Here is a 13367-nt window from a genome sequence, read left to right as displayed (position 1 = left end):
GACCCTCAACAGTATCCCAAAAACAGATATAAAAAAACTCATTTAACAAATTAATTGACCGTGCCAAATGCTATATCGAAGCTGAGGGAGAGTATATTGATTGGAATAAGTGATATGAATAATTATAATTGGCCTGTGTTTTATTTTCTATCAAAAGTTTCGGTTTCTTTTTGGACAGAGGGTGTATACTCTTGTATTACCAGTCTGATGATGTCACTATCAAGAACTACACAAGTTTTATTTTTAGTGAGTTCTCTCCATAGGAATTTATGCACATCCTTATGTTGGAATATGACTTGAGTAATAGTGAAAGTCATGAACAAAAGATTTGAAACAAGAAATGAAAACTAAAACCATTTATTTTAAAACAGGATAAAAATTAGTATGATTTTTAAAGTTGAGATGTGTATGAAAGGTTTAAAAAGAATTAAATCTATGCAGCAGCATTCAGAAGTCTCACATATACAAAATGTTACTGGAAAAAAGTGAAGAAGTTTGAAAACCAGAACCAAACTAAAACAGCTAAATCAGAACATCGTGGTCTCAAGAAGGTAAAATATTTAAAGCAGGCCTAGAAAAGAATATATCAAAAGTTCCTGAAAAAAAAACAGAAAAAAAAAATTAAGGAAACTGAGTTACTAAGTTATGTGTAAATATTGACGAACAAAAGAAAGTCAAAGGAAGATAAACAATATCATGAAGGTGACAAAATGCTCTAAGGGCTGCTGATAAAGCTTAAATATAGAGAAAAAAATAGTCAACTATCACTACGGCAAATTCACTCACTATAACAAAGTACTTAAAAATACTGACCAAAGCCCCAGAGGGACAATGCTATGCTAAAAGAAATTCACTACAGCAAATTAATTCTGTGGCCCCTATGAGTTTGCTATAGTGAAAGATAATGGTACTGTGGGAGGGATGTGGAAAGGCAGTACGAATCCAGTCAGAAGGCTGAATTCCAGATGACTGGTGTAGAGCTCTCATAGTATCATCTATACAAAGAGAAATAAAACTGGATGTAAGAATAATTATAAAAGAATCACTACTGAGTATAGGAAAAATTTAAGCAAATATACAGAGAGGACTTAATTATACTTTATGCAAGTATAATTAAGAAATCATGGGAATGTAACAAGTTTTGACAAAATGAAAAAGCACAAGAAAAGCTCTCTAAAATATGATTACACACTGTATATGGCATATTATATAGAGCAATATAAAGTCTATATTTAAGACTTTATATTGTTTGCAATTTCAGCAAGCAAAATTGAAGAATACAATCATTTGATGAAAATCAGGTGCAAGACAAGGGTATATACTCTTATTTCATAATGTGATTCATATTATCTATATGGATCACATTATGAAAGTGGCATTAAACCCAATATCAAAATTGAAGATATTCAACTTAACTCTCTACTTTATGAAGATATTATACTCCTAATAAATCCAGAACAAGTCTTCAGGATTCTTAACTAAACCGAAAAGCCATTACTTCAAATAAAAAGAAACTTTGAAAATAAGCTAGAACATAGACGATGTCAATTATGTTCTCAATGGAGAACCTATGAAACAAGTTATATGAGCTATTTTGACACAATTTTCTGTGAAGATGACAAATTAGATGTGGAAACAGGTGATAGAATAAATAAGCAAAAGTGTGAACAGCCAAATGAATAAATTTATATGGAATGAAAAAGAAATTAGCCAAAATACTTAACTAGCAGTATACAAGATAGCATTCAAACCAATTTTAATTTATGGATATGAGAGTAGGGTTAGAAATAAAACAGTTGAATAAAGACTAGAGACTACAGATATGAGTTCTGAGAAAAATCAGGAGAATGAACAGATGTGCCATCGATAACAGAATTATACTAATTATACTGTGTGTGTGTGCGTGCGCACGCACATGCACACACTGAGCTAAACTAAGGTGGTTTGGTTACTTAACCAGAATGAGAGAGGAAAAGAAGTTAACAGTTTTAGGTATTTGTTATCAAGATTGCAGGAAAAGATTCCGAGGAAGACCTAGGCAGATTGACACAGTCAGAAGCACATTAGAAGGCAGACATATTTAGATCTGACAATGCTAAAGTGCTGACAAGTGAAAGACTAATTTGGAGGAAAATTGTTCACAAAAAATTAATAATAGTGCAAATTTAATTGTGTAACATTGTCATAGTATATAGAACATCCCATATCAGGAAACTGATAATGATTATAACAACATTCCTGAATAACTTGGACCATATAGATAAGGAACAGCAAAGATAGTATGGAACATTGCTTTAATCTGATTTAATAATCAACCATTTACCTTCCAACATAGATGGCCTAGCAGCATATCTGCTTTCCAACAAAAAGGATGTGGGTTCAAATTTCACTGTATCCATGGATGTTTTATGAATGTAGACTGAAAGTGGTCTGTGAATTTCATAGATCTCTGTAAGACCATCACTCTGCTTACTGAAGTGGTTTGAAAAAAAGTGCCATGTTTAGATTCTAGAGCAGGTTTCTGGATAAACTAATTCTTAGCCCACCCACTGTAAAAACACCAATGTACTATACAGTAAACAGTCTATCATAGGTGGGGATTCACATTAAAATTTCTAACTACTAATTCGCAACTTCAATATATGCTATGTCAGTTGTACATACAGATCATCTAGTATTAACCATTTTTTCCACTGGTACTTCATTCTAGACTTTTTTTAAAAGATTAATAAAGCGTAAATTTGTTCTTCTTCTCAATTATATTTAAATGTTTTTGACTATATGTTGCTGAATAAAAATCTGGTCTCAGCCACCCTTATTTGTCCCAGATCTATCTTATTTTTCTATTCAATAATTTTTTTTGACTCTTTTCTCAAGTAAGCATGCATATCATTCCCTGAGGTAAATTAATACTGATTTAATTTTTATCCCCCCCCCCTTTTTTTTTGGATAGCATTAAGTTTTATTGGTATACAAAAAAAGGTTCTACTTCAATCATCATCAAGAATATGACCATGTGACCAAGCTAAGCAAAACTTATAACTTGATTTTAGGACTGCAAATCATTATGTCTGCTGCTTTTTTTTTTTTTACATTTCAAGTTTCTGATGGCTATTTCTACCTCAAGCACTGAGGTAGAAATAGTTTGCCATTGTTCTCTTGCTTATCATTTCATTTAACAAAATTTCAAAGTAATTACTCTAGCCATTCAGAATATCTTTATATTCAATTTATATATATATATATATATATTAGGATAACCAAGCAATTTTATATGCTTGGTTATTTTAGCTCCTAATCCCAAGTATGCAAACAATTAAGTTTGCGCCTGAAACAAAGTTCAAGTCTAAAGATGGTACAACACCAGGGCAACTCATTGTAAAGGTGGTTAAAGCTTTGATCACTATTCTTAGTATTTTCCCATAATGTAAAGCACATCTCACTAGAAGATGTATACTGCAATGCATTATGGGTGGGGTCACTACCCAGACCGGTTTCGACCTTTTTTGAGGTCTCCTCAGTGAGTAGCTAGACCCTAAATACCAAGGTTTTAGTAATACAAAGCCTTATCAACTTTATCTATATAAGTTGCAACAAGGTGTATTAAGTTTTAATAAAAATCTCTGGAGGAGATATTGATGGGAATAAATTTTTAACTTGGGTATATTATTAAAACTTAATACACCTTGTTGCAACTTATATAGATAAAGTTGATAAGGCTTTGTATTACTAAAACCTTGGTATTTAGGGTCTAGCTACTCACTGAGGAGACCTCAAAAAAGGTCGAAACCGGTCTGGGTAGTGACCCCACCCATAATGCATTGCAGTATACATCTTCTAGTGAGATGTGCTTTACATTATGGGAAAATACTAAGAATAGTGATCAAAGCTTTAACCACCTTTACAATGAGTTGCCCTGGTGTTGTACCATCTTTAGACTTGAACTTTGTTTCAGGCGCAAACTTAATTGTTTGCATACTTGGGATTAGGAGCTAAAATAACCAAGCATATAAAATTGCTTGGTTATCCTAATATACAATATACCCAAGTTAAAAATTTATTCCCATATATATATATATATATATATCACTTCTGTTTCTAAGTCTTCTCACCATTGCAGCTTCCAGAATATTTTACTACCTTCATGATATTTATCTTTTGTATTCTCTATTCTTGCCCAAATTATTCCATGCTTTTGTTTAGATATTTTCATACACAACATGCTTTCTTATATTTTCTCTATATAAATAAATCATTTTGATCAGCATGTGCCCATAGGGAACATGTTGCTAGAAATTCAACATTTTTCTTTCTTCTATTCTAGGCTTGCTCAGTATGAAGATGATTTTTCCATCTAGCAGACAACTTCATAATATATTTCTCTAGGTGAAAAAATGTTGTTTATTAGTCTGCCATTCAGCCTCTAAGGTTCAAAATCTGGTTTTTATATCTAAGTCTAAACTTGTATCTGAGTTGTTGTGTAAAATCTCTAATGATATGTGACTTCATAACTTGTTATGCTCATTTTTACGTTTTTTTTTTTAGGAGAATGTACTTAGAATAATGTTAATTTTTTAAAGAATTCCAAAGATGCACGAAGAATGATGCACATGTCCAAAGTCAACACATGACCATTTTCGAGAGATGCGTGCATGAGCATAATGGAAGTCCAGGCCTACATAAGGCAACTCAACGGGAAGAAATTGGGTCTTAGGATTTTTTAGGGCCCTTCTCTTACCCGAGTCCCCGTCATGCCAAGTTTGTCGTCGGAAGTTGAAAGAGAAGCATCGGTTTGTTTTAGGGTTTTCTATCTCTTCTCTTACCTGAGCCCACCATCATGCAAGATTCATTATCGGGAATTGAAAGAGAAGTGTCATTTGTCTTAGGATTTTTTTGTGTCGATTATCTCAAAAGGAAGGAGCTATACATCGGCGCCATGTTAAGAATTCTATAAAGAAAGGCATAGTCAACAACTCGGACAAGGAAGAAATTTAGTGAGAAAACAGTAATGAGTCAGCAAGCGGAAAGAAAGACAAGAAGAAGACTTATGTGTGAACTAAAGTTTAATGTGAAAGACTGTCTGCCGATCAAGAATTATAAGTAGTTGTAATACTGAAGATTGTATGTCAAGTGTCTATGTTTATGAGATATTGTATATTAATGGTGAATTAGGCTTAACCAAGGTACGTCTTATATTCAAGTAATGTTATACTAAATTATTGTGAATTAGCTTAGAACTAAAGTTTCGAGTAGAAAAAATTGAGAGTAGCAAGAAAACTATAATGACTTTGTGTATATACAGTCATACCCCAACTTACGCGAATCCGGAGTTATGCGGTTTCTTATATGTACGTATTCCCATCCCGCTTCATGCCTCGCCACTAGTCGTATCTTTCTGGCGCCGGCCGCATTCACCAGTGTCGCACATGCTGTGAACATGCACTGACGTGTTTCGTGCGGTCTCCATTCATACATAATTTTTATAGTCTACAAACCTTGCGACTGTTTAATGTCATGTTCTTGATAAAAATTTTATCACATAAAAAATAATAATGTCGCCCAAAAGAAGCAAGTCCGATTCTTCTACAGCTAGCAAGAAAAGAAAAACATTCAAAGCGCTACACATGGCGTTCGTTTGCAAGTCTGAATGAAGCTATGAGGCAAAATAAGCAACTGCCTATTGAAGAGTTTTGGAAACAGTTTAATGTTTTAGATGCTGTAAGGATTATCGGAGATTCTTGGGATGTCTCCGATATCGGAGACACCCCTTCAGTAGCGAAGAGACTGAAACCTCAGATCCAGTTTTACCAGAAAAGCACACGACAATTGCAAAATTAACAGAAGGTCTCAGCTTAATTAAGAAAGGTTTACAGATTTTGGAGGACATAGATTCTAACGAGGAACAAATTGTAGCCACAAGGCAAGGAATAAAAAAATCACTGGCTTGCTATGAAGAAATTTTGCGTGACAAGAAAAAGACATTATGCCATGAGATGAATCTATTAGATTTTATGAACCCATCGACATCGAAATATCTCTTTTTTTTTGTTATGTACGAAAAACTACAATTATGATTATATTTCTTAAAAAATATAGGTATTTTTGTAAACCTTTGGTCCCAATTATATGTTTGTATACATAAATTACATGCAAAATTATACCCCGAGTTACACGAATTCAACTTTCGCACTTTTCGTTGGTCCCACCAACCACATAACTTTGGGGTATCACTGTACTGTATTATTCTGTAAATATTCCATTAGGCTTTTTACTTAAATGGTTTGTAAACAACAACATTGGACTGAATCTGTCAATGCACTATCCTAAAAAATTTGAACCTGCATAAGATAGAAATTATATGATTTATATTTATGCCATGATTAGTTTAAAGCAGGGAATACAAACGATATTTGCTTTGTCTTTGGTTTAATATCTTACATCACACTCAATATATAGTCTAACTGGCACAATAAATTTGTTAGACTATAGAGTGTGGGAGATGAGATATAGTAGAAATATATATATGGCAGCAGCCGATAGTTAAGGCAGTCGACTATTCACAAATAGTAAGTAAAGAGAAAGCAAAGACAAAGCAGGGTAGTGGAAATACATAATAGAATATATTACTATTACTATTATTACGGGCAACTCCAGGGAGTCATTAGACTCATCGAGGGAGGCCCAAATCATATTCATCCCAACTATTCAACATTCATACAGTATCTATCATACCTCGCTTTAAACTCAATCACTGTCACAGCATCCACCACAGACTCAGGGAGCGCATTCCACTCATTCACTACTCTAAAAGTAAAGAACCCAGCTCTAACACCTTTACTAACCACACTTTTGCCCAGTTTCCATGGATGTCCCCTAGTCCTCTCACAACCAGCCCTGTTCTCAAAAATATCTTCTGAATTTGGGGTGCTTAAGGGTCAAAGCTGTATAACTAAGAGGAGACCTCCACATAGCCTTTAAAGGAATGCGGAGAACCGACCAGGGCTTCTGACCTAATGTCCAATCCTCACCTTCTCGTGGTGCACCCTGTTGGGTATCTACTTGGATACTGAATGGACGAGGATGGGCTGGCAATTTGGGATTTAGCCGACCAAATTGTATTCTTATTGGTTAAACCAAACTATAGAATGATGGTACAACATGACAAAATTTCATGCCGGCTGGGGCGTCACCTGGTTAAACAAGGCCCCCGTTGTTTTCGCCAGGGAACCAGGGCGAACAGTGAAAAGTCAGCTACTGGAACAAATCTGAAAATAAACCCCAACTCAACATCACCAGAGTTAAAGATCGGTACTATCAACGTAAGAAGCCCGAATGGCAAAGAAATGGAGCTAGCTGAGGAATTAGATAAGTACCAGATCGACATAACAGGGGTGACTGAAACAAAAAAGACCAAAACTGGCGAGATCTTTCTGAGCAATAAATACAAAATGTTATATTCAGGCAATGACAATCAAGGAAAAGAAGGAGTAGCCATAGTATTCAACACAAAATACGAGGCTAATCTTCTTGAATGGCACTCAGTCTCAAGTAGAGTAATGTGGGCAAATATGAGAATGGGGAACTGGACAATGAGACTTATTTGTGCCTATGGTCCCACAGAAGGTTCTACTAAGGTAGAAGTGGAGGAATTTTTTGAGGCTTTAGAAAAAGCAACTGACACAATGAAAAAGGAAAAGTTGGTCCTTGTTGGGGATCTAAATAGCAGAGTAGGAAATGATTGTGAGACATACAAAAATATTTTGGGAAAATTTGGAGAAAAGAGCAAAGCTAATAATAATGGCAAATATCTGTTGGATTTCTGCTCAGGACATGGACTGGTTATTACTAACACCATGTTCCAACATAAAAATGTGCACAAATTCACATGGAGAGAAGAGGCTAGGAATAAGAAAAGTCTCATTGACTATGTTATTGTTGATAGTGATGTTTTCTCCCTGGTGCAGGACACCAGAGTGTACAGAGGATTTGAAATTGGAAGTGATCACTATTTAGTCTTGAGCAGGATAAAATTGAATCTCATATTGAAAAGAATAACATGTAAGAAAGTTTTAAAGCGAATAAAAGTTGAGCAGCTCTCAGATGTGAGCTGTAGACTAAAATACACAAAGATTATTGAAGAAAAAATGAAAGAGTTTGAGAACAGGAATCAAACCTTGGAGATTCAGTGGCAAACACTGAAGAAAACATTGATTGATTCCTGCCAGAGCGGCATGTGGTGAGGTTGTCTGTAAGGATAAAAAAATCAGACCTCCCTGGTGGACACAGGAAGTTAAAGAGGCAGTGAAGGAAAAGAAGAAAGCATATCAAAAGTTCCTGTCAAATAAGTCAGCTTGTGCTCTTAGAGAATATAGAGACAAATGCAAGAATGCTAAACACTGAGTAAAACTAGCTAAACAAAAGTCATGGGAGGACTTTGGCAAGAATATAGAAAATAAATATCAAGAAGGTGGCAAAATATTCTGGAGGTTGTTGAAGAAGCTTAAGAATGGAGGAAAGAGTGCTATAAAAGGAATTAGAGATGATAAAGGTGACATGAAAACGGGAGAAAAAGATATCCTTGAAGTATGGAGTAATTACTTTGAAAAACTGCTAAATGAAACAAGCAGTGATGACAACACAGTGGTAAAAAACATTGACCAGGCATGCAGTCAGAAATACATATCCATACTTGAAGTAGAAAAAGCCATCAAAGGCTTGAAATGTGGAAAGGCAGCAGGAGTAGATGATATTCGACCAGAAATGCTGAAGTATGGTGGTATAAGAGTCTTACAGTGGCTGCACTGCATAGTTCAGAAAGCCTGGACAGAGGGACGAATTCCCGATGATTGGAGTAGAGCTCTCATAGTACCCATATATAAAAAGAGAAATAAAACTCAATGTGAGAATTACAGAGGTATTTCCCTACTGAGTGTTCCTGGCAAGATCTATGCAAGTATACTTGAGAAATGGTTGAGAAGAATTGTGGAAGAAAAGCTTGGTGAAGAACAAGCTGGATTCAGGCCAAATAGAGGCTGTCAGGATCAGATCTTCACTTTACGACAAATAGTCGAGAAAGCATGGGAATATAACAAAGATCTGTATTTAAGTTTTGTCGATCTGGAAAAGGCATATGACAAGGTGCCAAGAGAGAAGCTATTCAATACGCTGCAGTTATATGGTGTCAATGGGGCATTATATCAAGTAATACTTAGTCTTTATTTGAGTTGTAAGTCAGCAGTTAAAATTGAAGGAAGTACAGGAAGATGGTTTAATGTTAAATCTGGTGTGAGACAAGGATGTACATTATCCCCTCTGTTATTCGTTATCTATATGGATCACATTATGAAGGAAAGTGGTATTAAACATGATATCAAAATTGGAGATGTTAATGTCAGCTCTTTGCTTTATGCAGATGATGTTATACTTCTAAATAAATCTGCTACAACTCTGCAAGATTCTCTGACTAAATTGAATAGCTGTTGTAATAGATATGGTATGAAGGTCAGCAATAAAAAGACAAAGACAATGAAAATAGGCAGAAAATGTCATTGAAAATGTCAACTGTGTTGTGAATGGAGAACCTGTGGAACAAGTAAAACATTTCAGCTATTTAGGCACGATTTTTACTTAAGATGGTAAATTAAATATAGAAATAGACAACAGAATCAGCAAAGCTGGTATGGTGGGAAGTCAAATGAATAAATTCATATGGAATAAGAGAGAAATTAGTCGGAACACTAAATTAGCTGTATACAAGATAGTGTTCAAACCGGTTTTAACTTATGGATCTGAGAGCTGGGTCAGAAGTAAAACACTTGACCAAAGACTAGAGACCCCAGATATGAGAGTCATGAGAAAGATTATAGGCGTGAACAGATGGCATCAATTGCAGTATCATATTAAAAACGAGGATATTAGGAAAGAACTTGGCATTGTCAGCATAATCTCAGGTGGTATGGTCACTTAAACAAAATGGGCGAGGAAAGATTAGCAAAACAAGTGTTCTCTGCCAGGTTGGCAGCAAAACGGCCCAGAGGAAGACCAAGATATAGCTGGATTGATACGGTACGAAGTGCTTTAGACGATAGAAATATAAGATCTGATAATGTTGGAGTGTTGACAAGTAACAGGCTGATTTGGAGGAAAATTGTACATAGGAAATTAATAATGATGTAATTTTTTTCATGTAGTACTATCATATCCTGTACACCCCTTGAGGGTACATGGCAGGAATTTGATGATGATGATTAATTTTATAGAAACCCTTCAGTAATTTGAATGTCTCAATCATATCTCCCCTCCTCCGCCTATCAACCAATTTTTGCAACGCATAAATCCTCAACCTGTTCTCATAAGGTTCATTCCACAGACCTGCTATCATCTTGGTCACTCGCCTCTTGATCCTCTCCACCTCCTCCCCATCAAGAAGAAACCTAGGTGACCAAATCTGGGCACAGTAGTCGAGATGGGGTCTTATCAAGGCTCGATACAGAGGAACAATAACCTGCTTGTCAACGTATTCTTCAGCAACCAAGTGATTTGATGAGCTGATTTGGCCACTTTTGCAATGTGTCCCCTAAATTTCAATTCCTTATCCACCAACACTCCTAAATCTTGTGCCTCATCAATTTATCGAAGCACAGTTCCACCAATGCAGTAAACTGCCGCCAATCTTTTCACCCCAAAATGCATAACCTTATATTTTGCCACATTAAATTGACATCCATTCTCCTTAGCCCAGACCTCCAATCTATCAAATAGATTGTATAGCCTATATAATTATTACAAATGGTGCAGCCAACAAGCTTGAATGTACTAAAAACCATATGCTAAAGTTTCAAAAACTTTAGCATATGGTTTTCTTTTCAATGGAACAAATAACATATGATGCTCACTTCCTATTTTAAGTGAGTCTCTATACCTCTTTTTATGCGACTTCCACCAATGAAGGCAATGAAAGGTTGTAAACATTAGTATCATGATGGATTAATTATTATGTATATCACACCTAATGTGCTAGCATATAAAGCAACTAGCCTTATTAGTTGATCCTCAATATTTTTTTTTAAATGTTTATTTATGCTATACTCACTATATAAGATAACCACAAATTTTACCGTTACAATGGTAAGTGAGTCTCTATACTTCTTTTTTATGCGACTTCCACCAATGAAGGCAACAAAAGGTTGTAAACATTAGTACCATGATGGATTAATTATTATTATGTATATTACACCTAACGTGCTAGTGTATGAACTAACCTTCTTTCACATTATTTTTACTTTAATATAATACAGACATAAAAATCAAATTAGAGCAAGTATTTTCTTTACTCTAATTTATTATGAATGATGTCTTCTCCTATGAATGGATCAGTAAAATTGTTTCTTACGCCTATATCAATCTCTTTGGTTTCGAATATTGTAATTCACATGATCATGCTAGTAAGGTTTCATTAGGATTTAAAATATATAAATTACTTGCTTACCCTACTCAATATATTTATTAAATACAAATGTTTATATATAAAATATATTAATATACTAATAACATGCTAATTAACATAAGAAAAAACTTATTGGCATATATTATATACATCTAGCATAACATTTCTACACAGAATATTACTGCAGGAACTAGATGATCGCTTGATTCTTTAACCGATGAATTCCAAGATTCAGAATTAGATTTCATACTCCGTGTACAAGATGACCCCTTGTTGTAGCAACTGTTTTTTTAACTACAAACATCGACCTTGTACATCAAGATATATGGCATGTGTACAATATTCTGTCATGCTGTAACATCAGTTTGGATTTTATGGTACAGCAAAAAAGATTGGCAAAACAAGTTTTTTTTTTTTTTTTTTTTTTTTATGGGTGGCCGAAAAAACACCCAAAGGAAGACCAAGGCCTTGGTGGATTGATACAGTAAGATGTGCCTCAGAAGACAGAAATATAATATCTGATAATATTGGAATCTTGATACATAAGATTAATTTGGAGGAAAATTGCTAACAGGAAGTTAGTGAGGAACTCATTTTTTCATGTTCTACTATTGTAATATCCTATGCATCCCTCGCTGAGGTCACATATCAGGAATTTGATGATATAATATATGGCATATATTTCATTTTTTTTCAACATAATCTGAAAAAATCCTACTCTAGAGACCAAACACAGAACATTTTTTAAGCCAATTCAGGCCTCCAAATACGCAAAGGAGTAGTCTTGCACTAGTTAGTGATATTCCTCTCCCACCTAAACAAATTGTACAAACATCCACATCCATTTCAACCCACAGCTTGTTGGAAAGTGGGAACGTTGACTCCTTGTTCAACACCAAGCTGGTGCAAACTGAAGCAATTAACAAGTCCCATGAATGAAATGTGTTCTAACACATTTCATTCATGGGACTTTACACAAATTTTAATGCCGAAACATGAAATCAGAAATGACATAGTTCACCTGCTAAGCAGAAAAATTAAGTGCTTGTCGTGATTATTATCTCTGCCTTTTTCTCCAAATTTATTCAAACATGTTTGAATATCTCTGATATATTTCCTACTCTGCTGTTTAGGACTTCAACAAGAATTAATGTTTTATTTATAAGCTGCTAATGACTTGAGAAAAAAGTAAATATATTCACATTTAGTGTAATTCACTTGATTAATTTAGATTATTTTTTTTAACTGAAATTTAAACTTTACATTTTATCAAATTAATAAATGTGATTATTTTTTTCTGTTTTGCGAAATAAAAAATTTTGTGCACATCTGGCTTACACCATATGATTTCTAGAATTTTGCTTACTCTTTCATCGATAGGATTTAAATCAGAATCGATACTATCATCCGATTCTGCTCTCCGTTCATCTTCCCAACCTTCTGCATCTGTATATGATACAAGTTTAGAAATTTTTCCTTCCTTACTAGAAAACCTATCTTCTGAAAACAGAAAGAAAATAATAATAATAATAAAAGTATAATACAGGTTTGTCACATTTTCTTTTTCACAAAATTCTGTATAAATTATATTTCAAAAAGCAAGAAATTTATTACTTTCCTTAACAGTTAAAATAATTTATATTTTCAGCTCTTATTTAATCAACTCCCATTTCCCTGTACTGTCTAATCAAAAATTTTAGATCTGAGTAATATCTGTGTAGATATGGTTAAGTAATATAATTATGTTTATCAAGAGAAACTCAAAGTTATTAATGACTGAGTTATTAATAAATGAATAAATCAGTTATTAATAAATACTTCAAAGTTAAAATGTTCATGAATTATATGAATAAAATATTGATTTTTCCACAAGCAGGCAAACATGCATAGGGAAATTCAAGTTTCTAAAAGCAATGGGCAT

General features: G+C 34.2%; 1 protein-coding gene across 2 annotated transcripts in view; it reads right to left on the bottom strand.

Moving 5' to 3' along the window:
• The window catches only part of LOC150101215 (SAP30-binding protein), a 121552-nt gene that overhangs the window by 91977 nt on the left and 16208 nt on the right, over window positions 1-13367 (bottom strand). Inside the window, exon 3 of one of the 2 annotated variants that reach the window (XM_090401476.1) lies at window positions 12813-12946. In XM_090401476.1, coding sequence (XP_090257602.1) covers window positions 12813-12946 — 134 coding nt within the window. The remainder of the gene's footprint in view (window positions 1-12812; window positions 12947-13367) is intronic. The other variant, XM_090401477.1, reaches the window with a different exon arrangement.

The sequence above is a fragment of the Typopeltis vanoorti genome, chromosome 12, assembly GCF_054136105.1.
Source record: "Typopeltis vanoorti isolate ZY-2024b chromosome 12, IOZ_Tvanoo_1.0, whole genome shotgun sequence".
In the NCBI taxonomy this organism is placed as follows: Eukaryota; Metazoa; Arthropoda; class Arachnida; order Uropygi; family Thelyphonidae; genus Typopeltis; species Typopeltis vanoorti.
This window is presented reverse-complemented; position numbering and strand designations above follow the sequence as displayed.